The 21950-nt window shown below is 41.8% G+C and overlaps 1 protein-coding gene across 6 annotated transcripts in view; it reads left to right on the forward strand.

Moving 5' to 3' along the window:
- MAGI2 (membrane associated guanylate kinase, WW and PDZ domain containing 2) overlaps window positions 1-21950 on the forward strand; it is a 1098994-nt gene that overhangs the window by 575160 nt on the left and 501884 nt on the right. For all 6 annotated transcript variants that reach the window (XM_033957935.1, XM_033957936.1, XM_033957930.1 and 3 more), the window contains exon 4: window positions 20635-20847. In XM_033957935.1, the coding sequence (XP_033813826.1) occupies window positions 20635-20847 (213 nt within the window). The remainder of the gene's footprint in view (window positions 1-20634; window positions 20848-21950) is intronic.

Consider the following 21950-nt stretch of genomic DNA (forward strand, 5'->3'; position numbering starts at 1 on the left):
ACGGAGGATGTTGGCTGCTCCTCTCGGATTGGCTGACAGCATAAAGTCGCCATTCTAATGATGTCATAATAATGAGATGCGATAACGTTGTGAAGATTTTTATGTGACACCTTAAAGGCGATTCTGTAAAGGATGTCTAACTATTTCTCTCAATTCTCTATACTATGTCTGAATTATAGAATCGTGCTCAGCATTCTACTGCTGGACATCTAAACAACACCTAAATTTTAGACGTCCTTTACAGAATCTGGCCCCAAATGTGCATGAAATGTCATTATGCGCATAATTTTTAAACACTTACCCCAAAATTCTTTATATGGCACCATAAGTTGTGTTTACAAATCAGTGCACACAGCCGATTTGTGCACACAACTTAATTGGCCTAATTGGTGCCGATAATTGGCACTAAAAAGTTATGCATACAAGTTGGAAAGCGCAATTCTATAAAAATTACGTGCCAGTTTCAGTGCATGAATATAAAAAGGGGACGTGGCCAGGGGTGGATCATGAGTATTCCTAAAAGTTATGCACATTGTTATAGAATACACCCGATCTACGCATAAAGGCGCAGGCATTTAGGCTTGGTTTTAGCTAAATGGATGCGCCTCAAAGTCATGTGATGCACAAGCACTTAGCATGATTCTCTAAAAGGTACAACTTGTAGTATTGTGCTTAGCGCCATTCTAGTCAGCGCTGATTTTTAGGATGCTACAGTTCTCCCTCCGTATTCGAGGATTAACAGAACCGCAAATAACTTTTTCATATGTTATTCGCTGTTTTCTATTAAAAACCATCGTGAATATGGTGAAACCGCGAATAACATGGTGGGAGACCTGGCCTGTTCCTGAAGGAGAGGCAAAACACGGTGAAGAAAGTGCTGGGAATTGGCGATTTTCTCTGTAAATGCGTGGAATCAGCGATTTCTCTTTGCAAGCTAAAAACCGTGTATAATTGAAACCGTGACTACTGAAGCAGCGAATATGGAGGGAGAAGTGTAAATGTAGAATCAGGCCCATAAGGGAGAATTCTATTTATGTCGCCTAAAAAATCTGCGCCTAGCACCATTCTATAAACTGCATCCAGAGTTAGGTACAGTTTATAGAACACACATGGAAAAGCTTATTATTTTTTTTTTTTAATAATTCTTTATTCATTTTCAAAATTACAGTAAGTGTTATGTATGTTCAATCACATTAACAATAAATACATCACTTAAAAACTATCATTGGTATCTTACATAAACTCTTATCCCTCCCCCTTCCCCATCCCTCCTTGCCATATATTCCATTATCTTATATAATATGTAATATTAAAATATCCCCCTCCTTCACAATTAAACTAATAAATTAAGGGAAACAATGCCAACTAATCCGTACAATATTTTGTAAATGGTTTCCACACATCTTGAAATTCCCTGAAATATCCCCGCTGCGTTGCAATAAATCTTTCCATTTTATAGATATGACACAAATGGAAATGGAAAAGCATTTTCGACAGGATGTCCAAGTCTGACGTTGGACGTTTTGAGAAAAACATCCAAAACTTGGCTGGAGAAAATGTCCATTTTTCAACCCACAAAATGTTTTATCCTTTTTTTTTTTTTTGCTTGCTATTTTTTTTAAAAAGTCCAAATTAAAAACAACCAAAATAAGCCATTTGAATGTAGGAGGGGGCCAGCATTTTTAATAGATCGGCCACACAGACATGACCCTAGGGGGTACTGCTGTGAACTTCACATTAAGAGTGCCACTTACACATCTCGCCATAACCTGCATACGTTATATGATGAGCCCTTCAAAACTCCCCCAAAACTTAGTCTACCCACCTGTCTACTACCCCAATAGCCCTTATGCCTGAAGTTATCAACTATATAATTCTACAGTGGATTTTTGGTGGGCTCACACTTTTTACCAGAAATGTACTAGTTAGAGTGGCATATGGGCCTGGGTCCCCTTCTCTGCAGTCCACTGTACTGCCCACCAGGCTACTCAAGAGACTTGCACGCAACTGTACTGAACCTGGCCATAGTACCTGCAGCTGTCATAAAGACAGATATGTACTGTTTCATGCAGATATTTGGGGGGTGGGAGGGGATCAGTGTCCATTATGGGAGCGTGTGGGGGCCATATTTTTATCCCTCCAGTGGTCATCTAGTCAATGGGTACCTTTTTGGCCCTTATTCGTTTGAAAAACAGGTCTAACCCCAAACACCCAAATTGTGCCCTGAACGTTTTGTAAAATGTTTGATTATCGCTGTAAAATGTTTTAAGTGCTAAGCATGCCCAAAACATACCTCTAACACAGAAAGATAAAGGCCAAATGGCCCATCTAGTCTGCCCATCTACAGTAACCATTATCTCTCTCCCTATTGGCTAAGTCTCTTAACATTTGCATCTCCTCTTCTTATAGGCTAAGGCTCTTTACACCTACATTGTGATGTCATAGAACTTTATGGTTATAGAAACATTGTAACATGATGGCAGATAAAGGCCAAATGCTGCCCATCTGCAGTAACCATTATCTCTCTCCCTATTGGCTAAGTCTCTTAACATTTGCATCTCCTCTTCTTATAGGCTAAGGCTCTTACACCTGCATTGTGATGTCATAGAACTTTATGGTTATAGAAACATTGTAACATGATGGCAGATAAAGGCCAAATGCTGCCCATCCGCAGTAACCATTATCTCTTTCTCTCCCCGAGAGATCCCACGTGCCTATCACAGGCCCTTAAGATTGATTGATTGATTTAAAAAATTTCTCAACCACTTAACTTAAGTGGTTTACAAAATACAATCATAAATAAATATAACACAACAAGTACATAATCAGACAGTACATTTCCAAGGTTCTCATACTACATAAACAAGGTTGTTTTAAGTACCTTCTTGAATTTTTGCATATCCATAAGTAATCTCAAGGATCCTTTCAGATTATTCCATACAGATTCCCCTGCTATCGAGATTACTGATGTGCTCATGCTTTCATAATGAACATGAAGGAATTCATTTGTATATAGTTGCGTCGTTCCCTCAGAGACCAGGACGGCTGATATAAATTTGTCTCCTGTGCCAAATACCAGGTTTGGGTTTTTTTTTAATGGATTTAGATGCACTGGAGACAAAGCAACCATAAAAATGTCTAGAAAGTCAGTTTCGAAAATGCCCACTTGGACGTTTTGACTCGTAAGATGTCCAAGTGCTGGTTTATGCCATCATTTGGATGTCTACCTTTTTTGAAAATGAGCCCCATAGTGCCCATCCATGCAATTAAGATTTAGGCATAATTATTTGTGCCAGTGAAAACCCGACATAAATGCCTGCAGCTTAATTGTGTGCAATATTGGACATATTCTATAACAGTGCATCTAACTTTTAGGAATGCCAAAGATCCACCTATGTCCCTTCCCTGGCCACACCCCGGAATTTACATGTATCAATTTATAGGTTATGGGCTCCTTTTACTAAGGTGAGCTAATGTTTTTAGCACATGCAGGATTTTAGCGCATACTAAACCCGCACTAAGCTTCTAGAACTAATGCCAGCTCAATGCTGGCATTAAGGTCTAGCGTGCACAGCAATTTAGCACGTGCTATTCTGCGTGTTAAGGCCCTAACGCACCTTTGTAAAAGAAACCCTATGCATAGAAAGTTATGCAAATTTTAAATAGTGCTAATTAGTGCCAATAATTGCTTGGTAATTGGCAATTATCGGCCAGATTGGCTTCTAACTAATTAAGTTGTGCACGCAAATTGTAATACGCACAGATTAGCCCATGCAACTTTAATCGCAGTATGTAGAATCTGGATCATACAAGTCAGTCTTATAACAAGTTTTGTGTGTAAATGACTGAAAATTATTCTCTCCCCCCAATTTTTTTTTGAAGGCATTATGGCAAGTAAAGCATTTTCCATGTTTCTACATTTTATGCATGTATGCAGGCACGCTTTTATTAAAAAATTATTTCCTTTCCAGTCTTTAGACACAGAAAAGGCTTTATAAAATGACTTCCACATGTGCATTTTTACCTATATTTGAGAAAATCATTCCAGGAGCAGGGTCTGGGTAGGGGTATAATTCCTATGCATTTAAAAATTTAAAACTATGCACATGGATCTTCATGTCCAATTTGACACGGACTAGAGGACATGTAATGAAGCTAAGGGGGGACAGGTTCAGGACTAATGTCAGGAAGTTCTGCTTCACTCAGAGAGTGGTTGACACCTGGAATGCCCTCCCAGATGAGATTATTGCGGAATCGACCGTCCTAGGCTTCAAGAGCAAACTAGATGCATATCTCCTTAAGAGAGGCATGTAAGGATATGGTGGACTATAAATTACGACAGGTGTACACCTGGCAGGGCCTCCGCGTGTGCGGATCGCCAGACTTGATGGACCGAAGGTCTGATCCGGAGATGGCATTTCTTATGTTCTTATGTTCATGGTAAAAAAAAAAATTTCTTCACCAAATATGAGGTATAGTTGTTTGTGTACATACAATTTTACCCGTTTAATTTTCAGAACAAACTTATGCAAGATATTAAAAAAATTACCCCCAAGTTGCTTTTAAAGTGAACTCGGGAAAGTATGCTAATGATAGAGAGAGAGAGAGAGAGAGGGAGGGAGAGACAGACAATAATAGTTAGATTGTACACTATTATACAGTATATCTATGTTATGAGTAGTGCCATGAGATACCAGTAATTTCATCTGTCTCAGATCTTGACTTCTACAGCTGGACAAGACAGACAGGAAATGTTCTGAGTTTATCAGAAAATTGGCCAAGGCAGCAATTGCCAAGATAGCAATGAAAGGGAAATATTTCAGAAAGTTAGACACTTGAAAAATGACAGCAGAACAAGACCATGTGACCTATTCAGTCTGCACGTCCATACCAACTACTAAGCTGTCTAATGGAGAACTCCCAGAAAGGTGGAGGTATTGCTCTATATATTAAAGAGGGAATAGATTCTGTTGAAATGGTTACAACAGAAATGAAAGAGAAGCTTGAGTCACTCTGGATCAAGATTCCTGGTCAATTTGGAGCAGATACGAAAATTGGCCTTTACTATCGTCCCCCAGGACAGGCGGAGGAAACTGACTCAGAAATGATGGAGGAAATCAAACAAGAATGCAAGACAGGCAATGTAATTATATTGGGAGACTTCAATTTCCCAGGGATAGACTGGAAACTAGCAACCTCCAACTGCGGCAAGGAGGCCAAGTTCCTAGAGGTGCTAGGGGATTGCTTCCTGGAACAAATGGTAAAAGAGCCGACAAGAGGCAACGCCACCTTGGACTTGGTCCTAAATGGCCTCACGGGACCGATAACAGTAGTGGATGTCATGGTTCCACTGGGAACGAGTGATCACAATGTAATTAACTTTAAACTTGACATCGGGAAAGGGAAACATGCCAAAACCTTAACCACCACATTGAACTTTAAAAAGGGTAAATACGATAGCATGAGAGCCATGGTAGAAAAACGACTCGAAAAGAAGGTGGACAAACTTGAAACGGTAGATCAGGCATGGTCCCTACTGAAAAATACTATCACAGAAGCACAAGATCTCTACATTCCAAGGATTTCCAAAGATCGGAGATCAAAGAGCAAAAGAGAACCGGCATGGCTTACCAAACAGGTGAAGGAAGCCATAAAAGAAAAGAAGGACTCTTTCAAAAAATGGAAATACATAAAGACAACCGAAGCCTGGAACAAACATAAAGATGATCAGAAGAAATGTCACAAGGCGGTGAGGGATGCAAAACAGGAATATGAGGAAAAAATAGCCCAGGAGGCCAAAAACTTCAAGCCCTTCTTTAGATATGTGAAAGGGAAAAAACCTGCAAAAGAGGCAGTCGGACCCTTGGACGACCAGGGAAGAAAAGGGTACATCAAGGAAGATAAACAAATCGCAGACAAACTAAATTCCTTCTTTGCGTCCGTCTTTACGAAGGAGGACACCTCAACAATACCTGAAGCGGAGAAAGTGTTTGCAGGAGAAATAGAAGACAGCCTCACCACAGTTGAAGTGGACTTAGACCAGATATACTATCAGATCGACAAACTTAAAAGTGACAAATCCCCTGGACCGGATGGAATTCACCCGAGAGTCTTAAAGGAATTGAAGGTTGAAATCGGAGAGTTATTGCAAAAACTTGCAAACCTGACAATCAGAACTGGACAGATACCGGACGACTGGAGGATAGCGAACGTCACCCCAATTTTCAAAAAAGGATCGAGAGGGGAACCGGGCAACTATAGACCTGTGAGTCTTACGTCTGTCCCCGGCAAGATGGTTGAAGCACTGATCAAGGATAGCATGGTCCGGCACTTGGACGCACACGACTTGATGAAACCCAGTCAACATGGATTCAGGAAAGGGAAATCATGTTTGACGAATTTACTCCAATTTTTTGAGACCGTGAACGAGCAAATTGATAGTGGGAAGCCGGTGGACATAATATACTTGGACTTCCAGAAAGCGTTCGACAAAGTTCCACACGAAAGACTTCTCAGGAAACTACAAAGCCATGGCATAGAGGGGGATATACAAAGATGGATAGGCAAATGGCTGGAAAACCGAAAGCAGAGAGTGGGCATAAATGGGAAGTTCTCCGACTGGGAGAAAGTGACTAGTGGAGTACCCCAGGGCTCGGTACTTGGGCCGATCCTTTTTAATATTTATATCAATGATCTGGAGGAAGGAACATCCAGTGAGATCATCAAGTTTGCAGACGATACAAAACTATGCCGGGCGATCAGATCGCATGAGGATAGAGAGAAACTCCAGAGCGACTTGTGTCGGTTAGAAACATGGGCGGAGAAATGGCAGATGAAGTTCAATGTGGAGAAATGCAAGGTAATGCATTTAGGCAATAAGAATAAGGAATACGAGTATACAATGTCAGGTGCAACTCTGGGGAAGAGTGAACAAGAAAAGGACCTGGGTGTACTGATAGATAGGACCCTGAAGCCGTCGGCACAATGCGCGGCAGCGGCAAAGAAGGCAAATAGAATGTTGGGCATGATAAAGAAAGGAATCTCGAGTAGATCGGAGAAAGTTATAATGCCGCTTTATAGGGCAATGGTCAGACCACACTTGGAATACTGCGTCCAACATTGGTCTCCCTACCTAAAGAAGGATATAAAACTGCTGGAGAGGGTGCAGAGACGAGCAACAAAACTGGTGAAGGGTATGGAAAAACTGGAATACGAGGACAGACTTATAACACTAGGATTATTCTCCCTTGAGAAAAGGAGACTGCGTGGGGATATGATCGAGACCTTCAAAATACTGAAAGGAATCGACAAAATAGAGCAGAGAAGATTATTTACATTGTCCAATTTGACACGGACTAGAGGACATGTAATGAAGCTAAGGGGGGACAGGTTCAGGACTAATGTCAGGAAGTTCTGCTTCACTCAGAGAGTGGTTGACACCTGGAATGCCCTCCCAGATGAGATTATTGCGGAATCGACCGTCCTAGGCTTCAAGAACAAACTAGATGCATATCTCCTTAAGAGAGGCATGTAAGGATATGGTGGACTATAAATTACAACAGGTGTACACCTGGCAGGGCCTCCGCGTGTGCGGATCGCCGGACTTGATGGACCGAAGGTCTGATCCGGAGATGGCATTTCTTATGTTATGTTCTTATGTCCCACTTAGAGATTTTCTGTGCTTGTCCCATGCTTTTTTGAATTCAGCAACAGCCCTTGTTCTCTTTCACCCCTGGTGGGAAGGTGCCACCCTTTTCGTGAAGAAATACTTCCTAACTTCTTTCACCATCAGCCTTCGCTCCCTTGTTCCAGAGATATCTTAAGACCATCAGATGTGATTACCTCCCAGGCACTGCTATTCTTTCGTGCACAAAAGTACTTCATCCCCTGTGTTCTGTCATCTTATTCCCTACACCCAAAATAGGTCCCTCAGATCCTCTCAATAGAACACTTTTTTGTTATTCCCTCCCTTTGCATCATCTGTCTTGATACTGTACATACACAAAAGCAGAAGACCAAAATCCACCGCAAACAAAGGTCCAACGCAAGGCAGCAACGATGGAGACACACAGATTGGATGGCAAGAATCGCATTTCAAATGCTTTATTCCAGAAACCAATGGATGACATTAAAAGGACTCAACACAAATCGTGTTTCGGCCCCTGGAGGCCTGTATCAGGAGTCAACATGCTGTGCTGGTTTCTCAAATCTACGTTGTGTCAGAACATAAAATGCTATGATTCAAAATGCCGATACATACACACCAAAAACCTCAGTACTGCTAGCAAATAGAAAAAGATACTGTACATACCAGGATCTTCAGCATCAAGGGCCCTATACTTTGGAATGCCTTACCTCTACATGTCATGCTGGAGTAATACTTATAAAAATATAAAGATCTTCTGAAAATATTTTTATTTAGGTATGCCTATGATATCTTAAATAATAAAATGCTAGCCCGCGCATGCGCAGTAGCGAAACGTGTTCCCTGATCCCTTTTCTGTCGGGATGTGGCCGCACGAGTGCGCATGCACGCTTACTAGGTCACTGTCAGAAGACGAACCGTCACAGAGGGAGTGAACGCGGAGTCCTGCTGTCCCTCAAACGTAAATCTCCTCCTTTGCCCGACTCCAGCCTCTGCTCTTCACCAGTCCTGCCTTCGGTCCTGTCCCTGTTAAACCGGCTGCCAATAACAAAGCCAGATGCCATGGATTCTTCCCTTTTCCCAAATTGCTAAAGGCTCTGCCGGTCTCGAGCCTGTCCATCTCTGAAGTTACTTCCTGATTTTGAGGGGCGGGATCGAGACTGGCAAAGCCTATAGCGATTTAGCAAGAGGGAAAGCCCCCGTGATGTCTGCCTTCGTTATTGCCAGCCGGTTTAGTGGGACCGAGACAGGACCGAAGGCAGGGCTGCTCACAAAGGCGCGCGCCGACAACTGAGCGCAAGACGGAGGCGCGCGCCGAAGAAAATTAAAGTTTTTAGGGGCTCCGACGGGGGGTTTTGTTGGGGAACCTAGCGCGCGCCTCCGCGCTGCGCTCAATTGTCTGGCCGCGCCTTTGTCCCGGCGCACTTTTGACCTGACACCCTCCCCCCTCCTTCCAGCGGCCGGCAAACAACATGGAGGACTGCTTCCGGGAGGAATCGGCTTTCAGCTTTATATGTCAGGCCTGACTCGCGACTCCATTGGAAGAAGCAAGGAGTAAAAGGTGATGGGCAGAGAGAGAGATGAGATGTTGGAGGAAAGAGGGGAGAGGATATAGAGGGGGGGAGGTAAAATAAAGGGAAAAGGGCTGCTGTTGGATAAGATGAGCAGTGATGGGGTGGGGGAGGACACAGGGGAGGTAAAAGGAAGGAATAATGAACAGGGGAGCAGACAAGGGGTGGTGGTGGACAGCCAAGGAAAAAAAAGAAAGAAAGAAAGATAGAAATACAGAAAGCGGCTAAGGAGAGAGAAAAATAAATAAAGACAGACACAAACATATATTCTAGCACCCGTTAATTTAACGGGCTATAAGACTAGTACTATATAATTCCAGCAGATGGCAGTGGTCCTTTTTTGGCTTTTTGTGCACCTTCCGGGTATAGGTGGGAGTGCCATGTTTTTCTCTGTCTTCGTCTGTCCTGTCCTCTGATCTGTTGATGTTATACTCTTCTTATGCACTTCCTAGAATATTATGTAGTTTTGTGAACCGCTTAGATTAGAAGGTTTGAAAGATGAGTGGTTTATCAAATGTTGATTATGGTAAACTTGGTATTGTAGCAATCCCTTGAGTTTTTGCAGCCCTAGTGCATCTGATTTTTTTTTTTTTTAGCATTAAATCTTGACTGACAAATTTTAGACCTTTCTTCAAGTTTCACTAGATCCTTCCTTGTGTTATGCACACTGTCTACAGTGTTGACCCTATTGTTGATTTTGGTATTGTCTGCAAAAGTGCAAACCTTACCCAACCTCCCTTCCATATTTTGCTTACAAAAAATGTTAAAAAGAACCAGTCCAAGGACTAATCCCTGTGGTACACCATTTGCAATGCCGTTTTCCTCAGAGTGAACTCTGTTTGCTACTATCTTGTCCATTTATATGATATTTTATATTGTTTTTATAATTTAAATAATTATTTCTGTATTGTATTTGTATTCAATAGGACCCCCGACGAAGGTTTGTCCGAAACACGGACCGTGTCGGGTCCATTGTTTGGTAAAAAGGTTTTTATATATTTATATTTGTCACAATAAATTTCGCCTGCATCTTGTACATATCTGCAGTTCCTTTTTTTGTTTGTTCCTGGTTGGCTTTTTCTGCAGACAAGGTTGGACCTTTCCTCCCTTTTTGTTGCTCTGTGCTACTATCCTTTGTCACCTTCCACTCGTATGTCAAAGTTTAGTGGTAAATGGATGTTCACTTTGAGGAAGGCAAGTGTTGTAAACGCCTTGTAAAATTATTAGTTTAACAACAAGAAGAAGATATCTATCTGTATCAAATCACACACATGTTTAGAAGGTACAGTAAGTGCAAAAACCTACCAAAATGCCCCCTACAGCAGAATAGTAGATGGGTTGGTAGGTATTTATTAACCACATGAGAGAACCAAGTCTGCTTACAGAAATTGTGCCGAATGATATAGGATCCTGATAAAATTGATTTTCTGAAATAAAAGAAAATGAAAGCTTTGCGGATGATAAGCAATTTTAAGTCTTGAAAATCTTTCTATCCATACTGTTCTTGAAGTGGCGCGTTATTACTTGAAAGTGCTATAGTGTCCTGCCTTTGCTTCCTATCTTGAAGGACTGAAGGGTAGCTTAGTGGTTAGATCAATGGGTTGAGAACAAGAAAAGCTAGGGTTCAAATGCCCCGTGATATATCATATGGCTTTGGGCAAGTTATATCACTTTCCATCATATATAACGCTTAAGATTTGTCCTTCAGGCCAGATTTGGAAAGGTGAGTTATTACATTTAAAATCTAAGAGTTAGAAAGCTTTTGAGAAAGAAACATCTCACAACCTTGCTTCTACGTAGCAGTTTTAGGAAAATGCAAATGATGCTTCTTTAGCCGATTGCTTAGATACTGAATTCACACAGAAAAGTGAGAGTGAGTGATAGATTGTGTTGCGGCAGACTGAGATACATATGAAGGCCAGATTTACATAGGTTGTCGAGGAAAGAATTGGAACATCCGGGTCTGGGCTTTTGCCATTTCACTGGTATTTTACAAAAGGCTCTGCTAAATGCAGAACATTTTATAAAATACATACGAGACCAGCAAATTTATTTATTTATTTAAAATGCTTGTAGCCCGCATATCCAGCATCTATGCGGGTGACAGCAATACATACATAATTAAAACAAAACTCAACAAACCACAGTACAATATAGTATATAACTTACAGCCCGAAACCTGCTCCTTAAAACAAAGAAGGCCAGATAACTGCTAAAATTACATAGTGGCCAAGTTTGAAAAGGCCAATCGGGGGGGACAAAAAGCCTTCAAACTTTTTCAGAATGCCCAAAAATCTGAAATTAGACGAATAGAGTCTGGAATTGAGTTCCACAATGAAGGTCCAGCCACCTGAAACATTCGGGATCGATTTACGACCTTAGTGACTGAATGAAGTGAAGGTACAATCAAAAGGTCTCTAGCTTACGATCTCAGAGGGCGACAAGGGACATATGCCTGTAATAAAGAGGCAATCACCTTAGGTAACAAGTCACGAACAGATTTAAATACCAGGGTCAATATCTTGAATTGTATTCGCCATGCAACTGGCAACCAATGAAGTTCAGCCAGTACAGGTGTGACATGTGAATAGCAAGGTAATATGGCTATTATCCTAGCAGCTGTTCTGTGCCACAAATGCACCTGTATACACCAGCATGTTCACAGGAAGCAGCACTTCCAAAGGGCTATACATGAAAATAAAGAGCGACCGTGTGGCAATTTCTACATACAGTATGCATGGGCACTTATACTTGAAAGTGGCCATTTTGCATCCTTCACATATAAGTGCCAGCACATATATGCACAGTCCCCCAATCTTGGAAAACTGCACATTGTCCCCCAGATTGCATAAATGGTGTGCAAATATGCACGCAGAAAAAATTGCACCTGTCAATAAATTGGTTAATGAGTGAAGTAGCACCAGTAAAGGAGATCTGGTAACCCTATACGAGTGCCTTCCCCTACCTGCCTTCGGGTCTATCGTTGCCTCCTTGAGGGCTGCAACATCTTGACAAAGCAGCGGTGGTTACTTAGAGTCCTCGTGGGAAGCGCTGTTCTCTTTGGATAAATCACTCCGGATACAGTACTGTTTAACTGGCTAGGAACGGCTCCTGGATGGTTAAATAGCGTTGTTTCCAATACCGGCAGGCTAAATGCTAATATTCAGTTGGGAGATAACCGGTTATCTCCGATGAATATTAGCGTTTAGTGGCTAAAACTTAGCTGGCTATATCATGCGATAACCACCGACTTTAAACACTGACCAGCCAAGTTTGGTGCCCAAATCGGGCTGCCCAAATAGCTGTTCTATCTTTGGCCCCTATAACTTAGCCAGCAAAGTTTGAACTGGTCAAAAATAGACCAGCTATTCAATACTGGTCACTGGAAACAGCCCACAATGGAATATCTGGGAAAGAGATAATGGTTACTGTGGATGGGCAGACTAGATGGGCCATTTGGCCTTTATCTGCCATCATGTTTCTATGTTTCTAACTCCAACTGAAGGAGTTAGCCAGCCTCTATCCCACAGTCTCAACATTAGCTCCAAGGTGCATAAATTTAATTTAAAGTGTATGATATTTTTACACAGTGTTGGCCATGTTTGGGCGCAGAATCGGCAAGCTGCAAGAATTGAGACCCTCATTCTATAAACGATGTCTAACTCCTAGGCGCCGTTTGTCACGGTTGTTAATCAACCACTAGGCACTGTTTATAGAATCCTGCCTAGTGGCTCCTACTGTATGCAGTCTTAGGCGCGCTGCCATTTAAGCCAGGGTTTTCTTGGTCAAAATGAGGGCATCTAAGGTTGGTGTCTACCTGCGCCTAACTCAATCCACACCCAAGATCCGCCCCGAATCTGCCTCTAAGTATGCATACTTGCCAGTAGGCATATCGGTGTAGATTAGAGGTCTACATGGGAACAGGGATCGCGGGAATCCCCACTAACCCACGGGGACCCCCCTCTGGCCCACGGGACTCCCACTGGGATGGAAGGCTTTGGAAGCAGGGTTCGTCCATATAATATAATGGACACATCAGCCTTAGTAAAAGAGGGGGGTTTATAAATTAATTATCTGAACAGAAAACAAACAAAAAAAAGGGTTCCACCAAAGAGATTCCACAAGGAAAACAGCAGCGCAAACACAAAAGAAACTGTGGAATTGATGATCCTGTCAGAAGTAATTGCTGCTTTTTATGTGGACGGGCGGGGATGGAGGTAATTCCTTGCGGGGATGGGTGGGGATGGAGACGATCCTGATGGGGACGGTGGGGACGGAGAGGATCCTGGCGGGGATGGATGGGATTTCTGTCCCCGCCCAACTCTCTAGTGTAGATGCCTATCTTGAAGTGGTAGGTGTCTATTGGCAAATTAATTTTTTAGATCATTTTTAATTGTTTGTAATGACGCTTTTAATTATCTGTGCCATTTAAGCTAATTATAAAAATTAAGGTAGATACATGGATTGGCTAGGCGTGTCGATCTAGGCACCTAACTGTAGGCCTTTTTTTTTTTTTTTTTAAGAATCAGGGCGTGAATGTTTGGAGACAGTTGTTTGAACTGTAAGACTTCCGTGTATCTTCAGCTGGGAGCAGCAGGTTATGCGAACAATTCGAAAGACTCTTTGAATTTGATTGAATTTTTGGAGTCTTCCTTGGTGCCTGTCACAGGAATACTACTCTTCTCACTACCTTTGTACTTGAATTGGTTCATAATGCTGGTTTACGATCTTATTTCAGATATATAGCTGAGCAGTTTTGGGGATTGCATAATTGACACCCCCCCCCCCTCCTTATACAAAACCGTGGTGTGGTTTTTAGTGGAAGCCGCGATGGTAACAGCGCCAACGCTCATAGGAATTCTATGAGCATTGGAGCTATTACTGCCGTAGCTGGTGCTAAAATCCACGCTTCAATTTTGTAAAAGGGAGGGTGAGTTTTTTTTCTTGATGGTTTATGCTTATTAAATTTAATGTACAGTACTGCCTTTGGCAGTTTACAAGTTAAAATATGTTATGTTTAGATTGATCCAAGCCAGGGAGTTGTTGGGTGGTGGTTGTTTTTTTTTTTTTAAACCAGGGGTTCTTGTGCTGTGGGTAATGTTTTTGATTTTTTGAAAATTCTGTGCAGATGTTTTATAATCTATGGTGGGATTAATTACCTTTTTGTGATCTTAAACAGCAAGCACAATCTTTTTCAGGGAATTATCGGCTATGGTTAGTTAAATCCTATGAGTATTCCTAACCAGCTGTCGCTGAAACTCTGTAGCAGCTTTTTCTTTTAAAAAAGAATTTCTTTACATTATATTTTCCTCCTTGGTTCTCTAAATATGTTATTTCTTGTAAGCTCTGTTTTAACCGCACAAGCCTCGAACACTTGTGATTTCAAAGTGTTTGAGGCTTGTGCAGAAGAGGACGGAGCTTAGGCATTGGTGGAATGAGGCATTATGACATCACAGTCTGAGCTCTGGAATGTTGCTTCTTGTGATTTCAAAGTGTTTGAGGCTTGTGCAGAAGAGGACGGAGCTTAGGCATTGGTGGAATGAGGCATTATGACATCACAGTCTGAGCTCTGGAATGTTGCTTCTTGTGATTTCAAAGTGTTTGAAGCTTGTGCAGATGAGGACAGAGCTTGCAGGAATGGGGCAGGGATAGAAAAAGAACTCGCCGGGATGGGAAAATTAGTTCCCACGGGGATAGGGAAAAATTTGTCCCTGTGTCATTCTCGGTTCATAGACAACGGTGCGAAAGACAAAAGCACGCCCGGACAATTGAGCGCAGCGTGGAGGCGCGCGCTGCTCAAAATTACTGTTTTTAGGGGCTCCGACGGGGGGTTTTGTTGGGGAACCCCCCCACTTTACTTAATAGACATCGCGCCGGCGTTATGGGGGGTTTGGAGGGTTGTAACCCTCCACATTTTACTGTAAACTTAACTTTTTCCCTAAAAACAGGGAAAAAGTGAAGTTTTCAGTAAAATGTGGGGGGTTACAACCCCCCACAACGCCCCCACAACACTGCACTATTTTAGAGTGTAAAAAATGAATGTACTGAGCGATAGATGAAAAAAACACCTTATCAACTTAACTTAGATGATCGGTACATCTTTCGGTACATCTATCGTTCAGTACATTCATTTTTTTACACTCTAAAATAGTGCAGTGTCTTTTTAGTCTAAGGAGGTTTTTTTGAGCCAGTGAGGTGAACGCTCTACCACCTTTATTCCACCATTGTGGAGGTGGGAGGGCCCTTGTCTGAGGCTTTTTCCTCCACTGAGAACAGATGTCTCAACCTGCACTTTGAATTTTATATACCTTCAGTGTACATCTGACTTTTGTGGAAGTGTTATTTCATTGCTGTCAGGTATTAAACCAGCTCAGAGCCATGCATGGATTTTTAAATAGTTTTATCTAATATTAAAGCTTGCTAAAACTGCCTTTTAAACAAATGCAAGTTAAGGCAGATTGCAGTACAAGAAATGGTCAATTGACTGTCATAGTAAATAGAACAGTAAACCAAGAAACAGAACTATCATTCATAAAAACTAAATTCATCCTACAGCAGATAGGACTGTAAGCATGCCCCCATCACAGAGAGACGCGAGGAAGCAGTCATTCAAAATATCTAAAAGTCTTCATTTCGGCCAGGGCTTTAGACGAGGGGTTAAGGAACTCATTCTCCTTAATCCCCCATTATTTACTTCCAGGTCCAAAAGGAAACTAAATGAAAATTGCTGACTCATTATTCAGTTGGCAACACTTAGGCCCTGATTCTAGTAACAGCACTATAACCCCCCCTTTATAAAACCGTAGCGCGGTTTTAGCGCTGGCCACTAGAATTCTATGAGCATCGGAGCAGTTACCGCCGTGGCCGTGGCTAAAAAAACGTGCTATGGTTTTGTAAAAGGGAGGGAGGGATAAGTTAGGCAGTGGTGGGCGGTAGATTATTGTTTTAAAGTTATTTGGATTCTTATTAAACTACAAATTGGTACATCCGATCGTTTGTTCCACAATCTTTTTGTTGTTTTGCTGCTTCATTTGTACTGCTACTGCTATTTATTATTTCTATAGCGCTGAAAGGCGTGCGCAGCGCTGTACATTTTAACACGCAATAGACAGTCCCTGCTCTGAAGAGCCTACAATCTAATTTTAGACAGGACATTTCAGGGTTGGGAGGTCATAGTGGGTCTAGGTATCCGACAGCAGCAAGGGGGGGAGTTAAGAGTTGAAAGCAGTTTCACAAAAGTGGGCCTTTGGCTTGGATTTGAACACTGCCAGAGACGATGTATTGATTCAGGCAACCTGTTCCAGGCATACGGTGCTATTTGGATTTTGTTTTGTTTTCCTTTCTATCTTTAACAATCATTTAGAAATCACGAAAGATTTCTAGAGGGCAGTGAAACCAGTAAAAAGAAATACAATTGAAGATAAGTTTTTATGGTGCTTTGAAAATGAGCCCTATATGTGTACAGTCAAGATAAAACAGCGGTCTCAAACACACGGGCCGCATGTGGCTCTCCAGGTTTTATTTGCGGCCCGCGGTCTGGAGGCCATCATTCTCTTCCTTTTGGAACAGCAGCCAGCTCGTTCGCTCAAAGCCGCGGGTTGGCGGCTCCTTGTGCTATCCACTCCTGCATCGGAAGCCTCTCTGATGTCACAACATCAGAGAGGCTTCAGACGCAGGCGCGGATCTCGCAAGGAGCCGCCACCCGCGGCTTTGAACGAACGAACCGGCCAGACACGCTGCTGCTGCTCCAGTGGCGTACCAAGGGGGGGGGGGCGGTCCACTGTTCTCTTCCTTGCAGGGCCGACTAACTCTGGCGGCCCGACGTCAATTCTGACGTCGAGAGGACGTTCTGGCTAGCCAATCACTGCCTGGTTGCCCGGAACATCCTTTCCGACGTTAGAATTGACATCGGGCAGCGAGAGTTGGTCGGCCCCCTGCAGAAGAGAAGCAGGAAGATGGCCTGTTCCCGATAGCGGCAGCAGCAGCAGCCTATTCTGCGGCGGCGGTGGCATGCGGGAGGGCAGGAAGAAAGAAAGAAAGAAGGTGGGGTGGGGACAGGGAGCCAGAAACAAAGCAAAAAATGGGGCACGGAATCAGAGAAAGACAGACGGAGAAAGAAAGAAAAAGTTGGGAGAGGGAATGAGGTCTGGAGGAGAGGAAGCATACAGGAGGCTGAAAGAAGGGAAGAAGTATTGGATGCACAGTCAGAAGAATAAAATGCAACCAGACTGATGAAATTACCAAACAAAGGTAGGAAAATGATTTTATTTTCAATTTAGTGATTGAAATGTGCCATTTTTGAGAAAGAAAAGATATTGAATTTTAAATGTGAGTGCTGCAGAAAAAAATTGAGTACTTGGAGGTCCGCAGAAAAAATAGTTAATGTCTTATTAAAGAAATGACAATTTTGCATGAGGTAAAACTCTTTATAGTTTATATATCTTTCCTTTTAACTGTTAAAGGAAAGTTTTATAAACTATAAAGAGTTTTATCTCATGCAAAATTGTCATTTCTTTAATAAGGCATTAACTATTTTTTCTGTGGCCCTCCAAGTACCTACAAATTCACAATGTGGCCCCGCAAAGGGTTTGAGTTTGAGACCACTGAGATAAAACAATATAACAAAGGGGCACATGGAATAAAAGGAAATCCCAAATCAGCTGTGCAAATATCTTATCAAGAGTTACTCAGGGCATGCACACTTAGCTGTGTAAGCGCTGGCAGAGCACTCAGCGGTCTTCTATGAAGTACGCACACAGCTGCCTCAGTGCATAACTGCTCAGTTCTTAACTGCAAAATAAGTGCACGTAATTTGGCTTGTGCTAATACTCTATAAGGAAACGTCTGTTTTTCTTTATTAAATAGGCTTTCAAGTAAGTGCTTTCCTAAACGTCTATATCTAGGTATTCTTTTATAGAATTACCCTGTTGAGGCACAGTAAAGATCTTTTCTGTGTGGTAACTGTATGTGGACCTGCTGGGAACACAAACGAGGGTGAATCAAAATGTAATTGTTAAATTACAGTAAAACCTTGGATTGCAAGTAACTTGGTTTGCAAGTGTTTTGCAAGACAAGCAAAACATTTGATTAAATTTTAATTTGATATACAAGCGATGCCTTGCAATACAAGCACATACAGAATACACACATCACTACTGAGCCGATGTTTCTTCTCTCTCTGACACTGCAAGAGTGTACTGACTGTTCTAAACAAGCAGTCATGCAATACGAGTACATACAGTATACACGTGTCATATCATCACAACTGAGCTGATGGTTCTTCTCTCTCTGACACTGCGGGAGTGTAGAGAATGTTCTAAACCAACAAAGTCTTGCAATACGAGTACATACAGTATACAGTACATGCGTCACATTATCACACCTGAGCCGATGGTTCTTGTCTCTCTGACTCTGCAGGAATGTGGTGACTGTTTTAAATGACGAGGTCTTGCAATACAAGTACGTATAGTATTTTGTATTAAAGTTTTTGGGTTGTGGAGCATTGAGATTAAGCATGAAATTACTGCATCTCAATGGCCACGAATTTGGTCTTGGAGGATGAAATGTACGGTTTCAGCATCTATGAAACAAACTTGGTTTTTTCTGTTGCATAGAGCGTTGTGGACCCCTGTTAGATTACAAAAACTAGATAGTTCTTTGTCTAATAGATGCTGGCATTGTCATTTAGAAGTAGGAACTTTAGATCATTTATTGTTTCATTGCCCATACATTATGAATTTTTGGAAATCAATTTGGGACCAAATTAATAATTTATTAGAAAACCCAGTGGCATTGACTTATGATACTGTAATATTTGGTATGGAAATGAGAACCAAAAGTCAGATTTCGGCAAATAATAACAAATTATTACTAATAATGACTGGAGTTGCCATTCAACAAATCACATTTAACTGGAAAGATTGGAAGAGATTAAACTACAATTTCTGGTGGAACTCTTTATGCCATATATATAAAATGGAAAGGTTTATTGCAGTACAGCGGGGTTATCTTAAAAAGTTTCAGGATGTGTGGAAACCATTAATGAAATATTGTAAAGAATAATTTAAAAACTGATTCCCTTATATTAATTGTTAATTTAAAGTGTAGGGAGGGGGGTATTTTATTATCACATGTTTTTATGATAATTAAATATATGAAGGGGAGGGAGGGATTGGGGTGGGTATAAGAATATGTGAGATGTGCCAATGATTATTTCTAAGTGATGTATTCATTATTTATGTGATTGAATATATTTTAACACTTAATGTAATCTTGAAAATGAATAAATAAATAATCAAAAAAAAAAAAAGTTTTTGGGTTGTGGAATGAATCGTCTGAGTTTCCATTATTTCCTATGGGGAAATTCGCTTTGATATACGAGTGTTTTGGATTACAAGCATGCTTCTGGAACAAACAAATTATGCTCGCAAACCAAGGTTTTACTGTATATGATAACCGGAACAGAGCTAGCGAAATGCAACATATGGACTTGTACATTGCCTATTGGATAGTTCGTCCACACACAGTGCAACTCTCATGTGGCTGCCACAAGGTCAGAAACATGGATGCTCCATTGCAAGATTGCACCATCGAAGGACTTTGGACATGCAGTAGCACGCTTTCTAAGGGGCAGAGGGAGTGAAACCTGTGGCAATTCACCATCGGATATTGACTCAGTATGGCCATAGGCACCATGAATCAATGAAAGGTTTAAGAGTGGGGAGAACAGTTGTAACTGACGAAGGTCATTCTGGCTGCCCGTCAAGATCACGCACACAAGAGAATATTGACAGGACGGATGCCTTGATTAGAGAAGACCAACAGATAAACGGTGTCTCAATTGGCTGCAAATTTGGAAACCAGCTATGGATCTGCATTTTCCATAATGCATGATGACTTGAGATAACAGGAACGTCTATGCAAGACGGGTTCCCAAACAGCTTACTGATCTGCACAAGCAACAGCGTGTGGAGGTCGAGACCCAGTTCCTGAGATGGTATAAAGAAGATCTGAGTATTCTGAAGAGAATTGCCACTGGCGATGAGACATGGGTGCATCACTGCGACCGGGAGAGCAAAAGACAAAGCATGATGAAGTAAATGAAGCGGTGCTCACTTGGCTTCAGGAGCCGCTGAAAGACTTCTTCTATGCAGGAATGCAGAAGCTAGTTGAACCTTACAACAAATGCGTCGTCTTGCGTGGGGACTATGTGGAAAAGTGATATGTTCAAATGCTCACAGTTAACTTCTATTAAAGCAATTAAATGTATTTTGCCTTTACTTTTTGATTTACCCTTATATAATAGTAAAATCACATAACTTTCAATCCAGTTGTTAGAGAGGTCGGTGTTTAGTTTAAACATGAGATACAAGAAAAATGAAATAGATGTTAATATAATTCTTTTCTTTTTATTTAAAGAGAACTACTACGGAACACCGAAGCCTCCAGCAGAACCTCCTTTATTACTAAACGTGACAGACCAGATATTTGCAGGTACCACTCCAATTCCTGACGGGAAACGAAAACGAAACAAGTCTGTGAGCAATATGGAGAAGGCAGGCATTGATCCTCCAGAAGACGAGGAGGAGGAAAGACCGGTGCTGAATGGAAATAGTGTTGCAGTAACACCTGGTGAGTACTGTAGCCTCAAGACCGTCATACTGTTCACCACGCACTGTTCCCTTTAAGCTGAAGGGGAGTCCTCCACCTACAGTCCTGCCAGCAGAAGGCGCTGTTTCATTATCACATTTTCAATAGTGAGGGGCAGGCAAGCTCTGCAGGACTCCAGGGAAACCTGTCTATCCCTAGAGTGATTGAAAACAACCCCCAACTGGCAGCATCAAAATTTTTTTCCCTGAATCGGGCAGCAGTAGTCTCCAGTCCATGAATTTTTAGCTGCACTATGGGGGGTAGTTCTGTACAAGTCAGCAGTAATAATAGTTACACATGGATTACACATGTAAATGTTTAGCATAGTAGTATATATTCACGTAAATGTGTGTAAATGGCAAAATTACGCCTAAGTGCTATTCTGTGAATGTGCACATATCTTATACAGTGTGTATGTTACAGTTAGGTGTATACATGGGTGGGACTCACATATGTGCAATATAGAGAATTGTGAGGATGGGTGGGAATGGAAAGGATCTTAGGGCCAGATTCTACAAACAGTGTCGATATTGGCGGCCGCCTAAAAGACGGCCGCTGTTCTGTTCACATGTCAATCACTCAACGGCTGAACTCACAAAGAACACACTTATAAAGAATCTAATAAGTTTCACTGCAAGACCTCAAACACCCGAGGCACTATTTCAATAATTTATCATGCCCGTACAGGGGTGACGTGTTCATCATCGGTCTTTTTTTTTTTTTTTTTTTTTTAAGCATATGCAAAAAATTAATATTAGTAATTCTTAATATAATTTGTAAAAGAAGAGCACGTAGACGGCTGCCCAACTGTTTCACTTTACAGTTTCTTCAGGGGCTGTGCCTCCTCAAATATCCACGCATCGGCCTTAATTTGCTTTTTATAATGCTCACTTAGGGTTCCTTTTGCTAAGCTGCGATAGCGTTTTTAGCGCGCACAAAATTTTAGCGCGCGCTACACCCGCGCTACGTGGCTAGAACTAACGCCAGCTCAATGTTGGCGTTGGCGTCTAGCGCGCGGGGCAATTCTGAAAGCGCTAAGCGCGCCCTAAAACCGCTATCGCAGCTTAGTTCTGATTTGCGGACAA

The sequence above is a fragment of the Geotrypetes seraphini genome, chromosome 9 (assembly GCF_902459505.1).
Source record: "Geotrypetes seraphini chromosome 9, aGeoSer1.1, whole genome shotgun sequence".
NCBI lineage: Eukaryota > Metazoa > Chordata > Amphibia > Gymnophiona > Dermophiidae > Geotrypetes > Geotrypetes seraphini.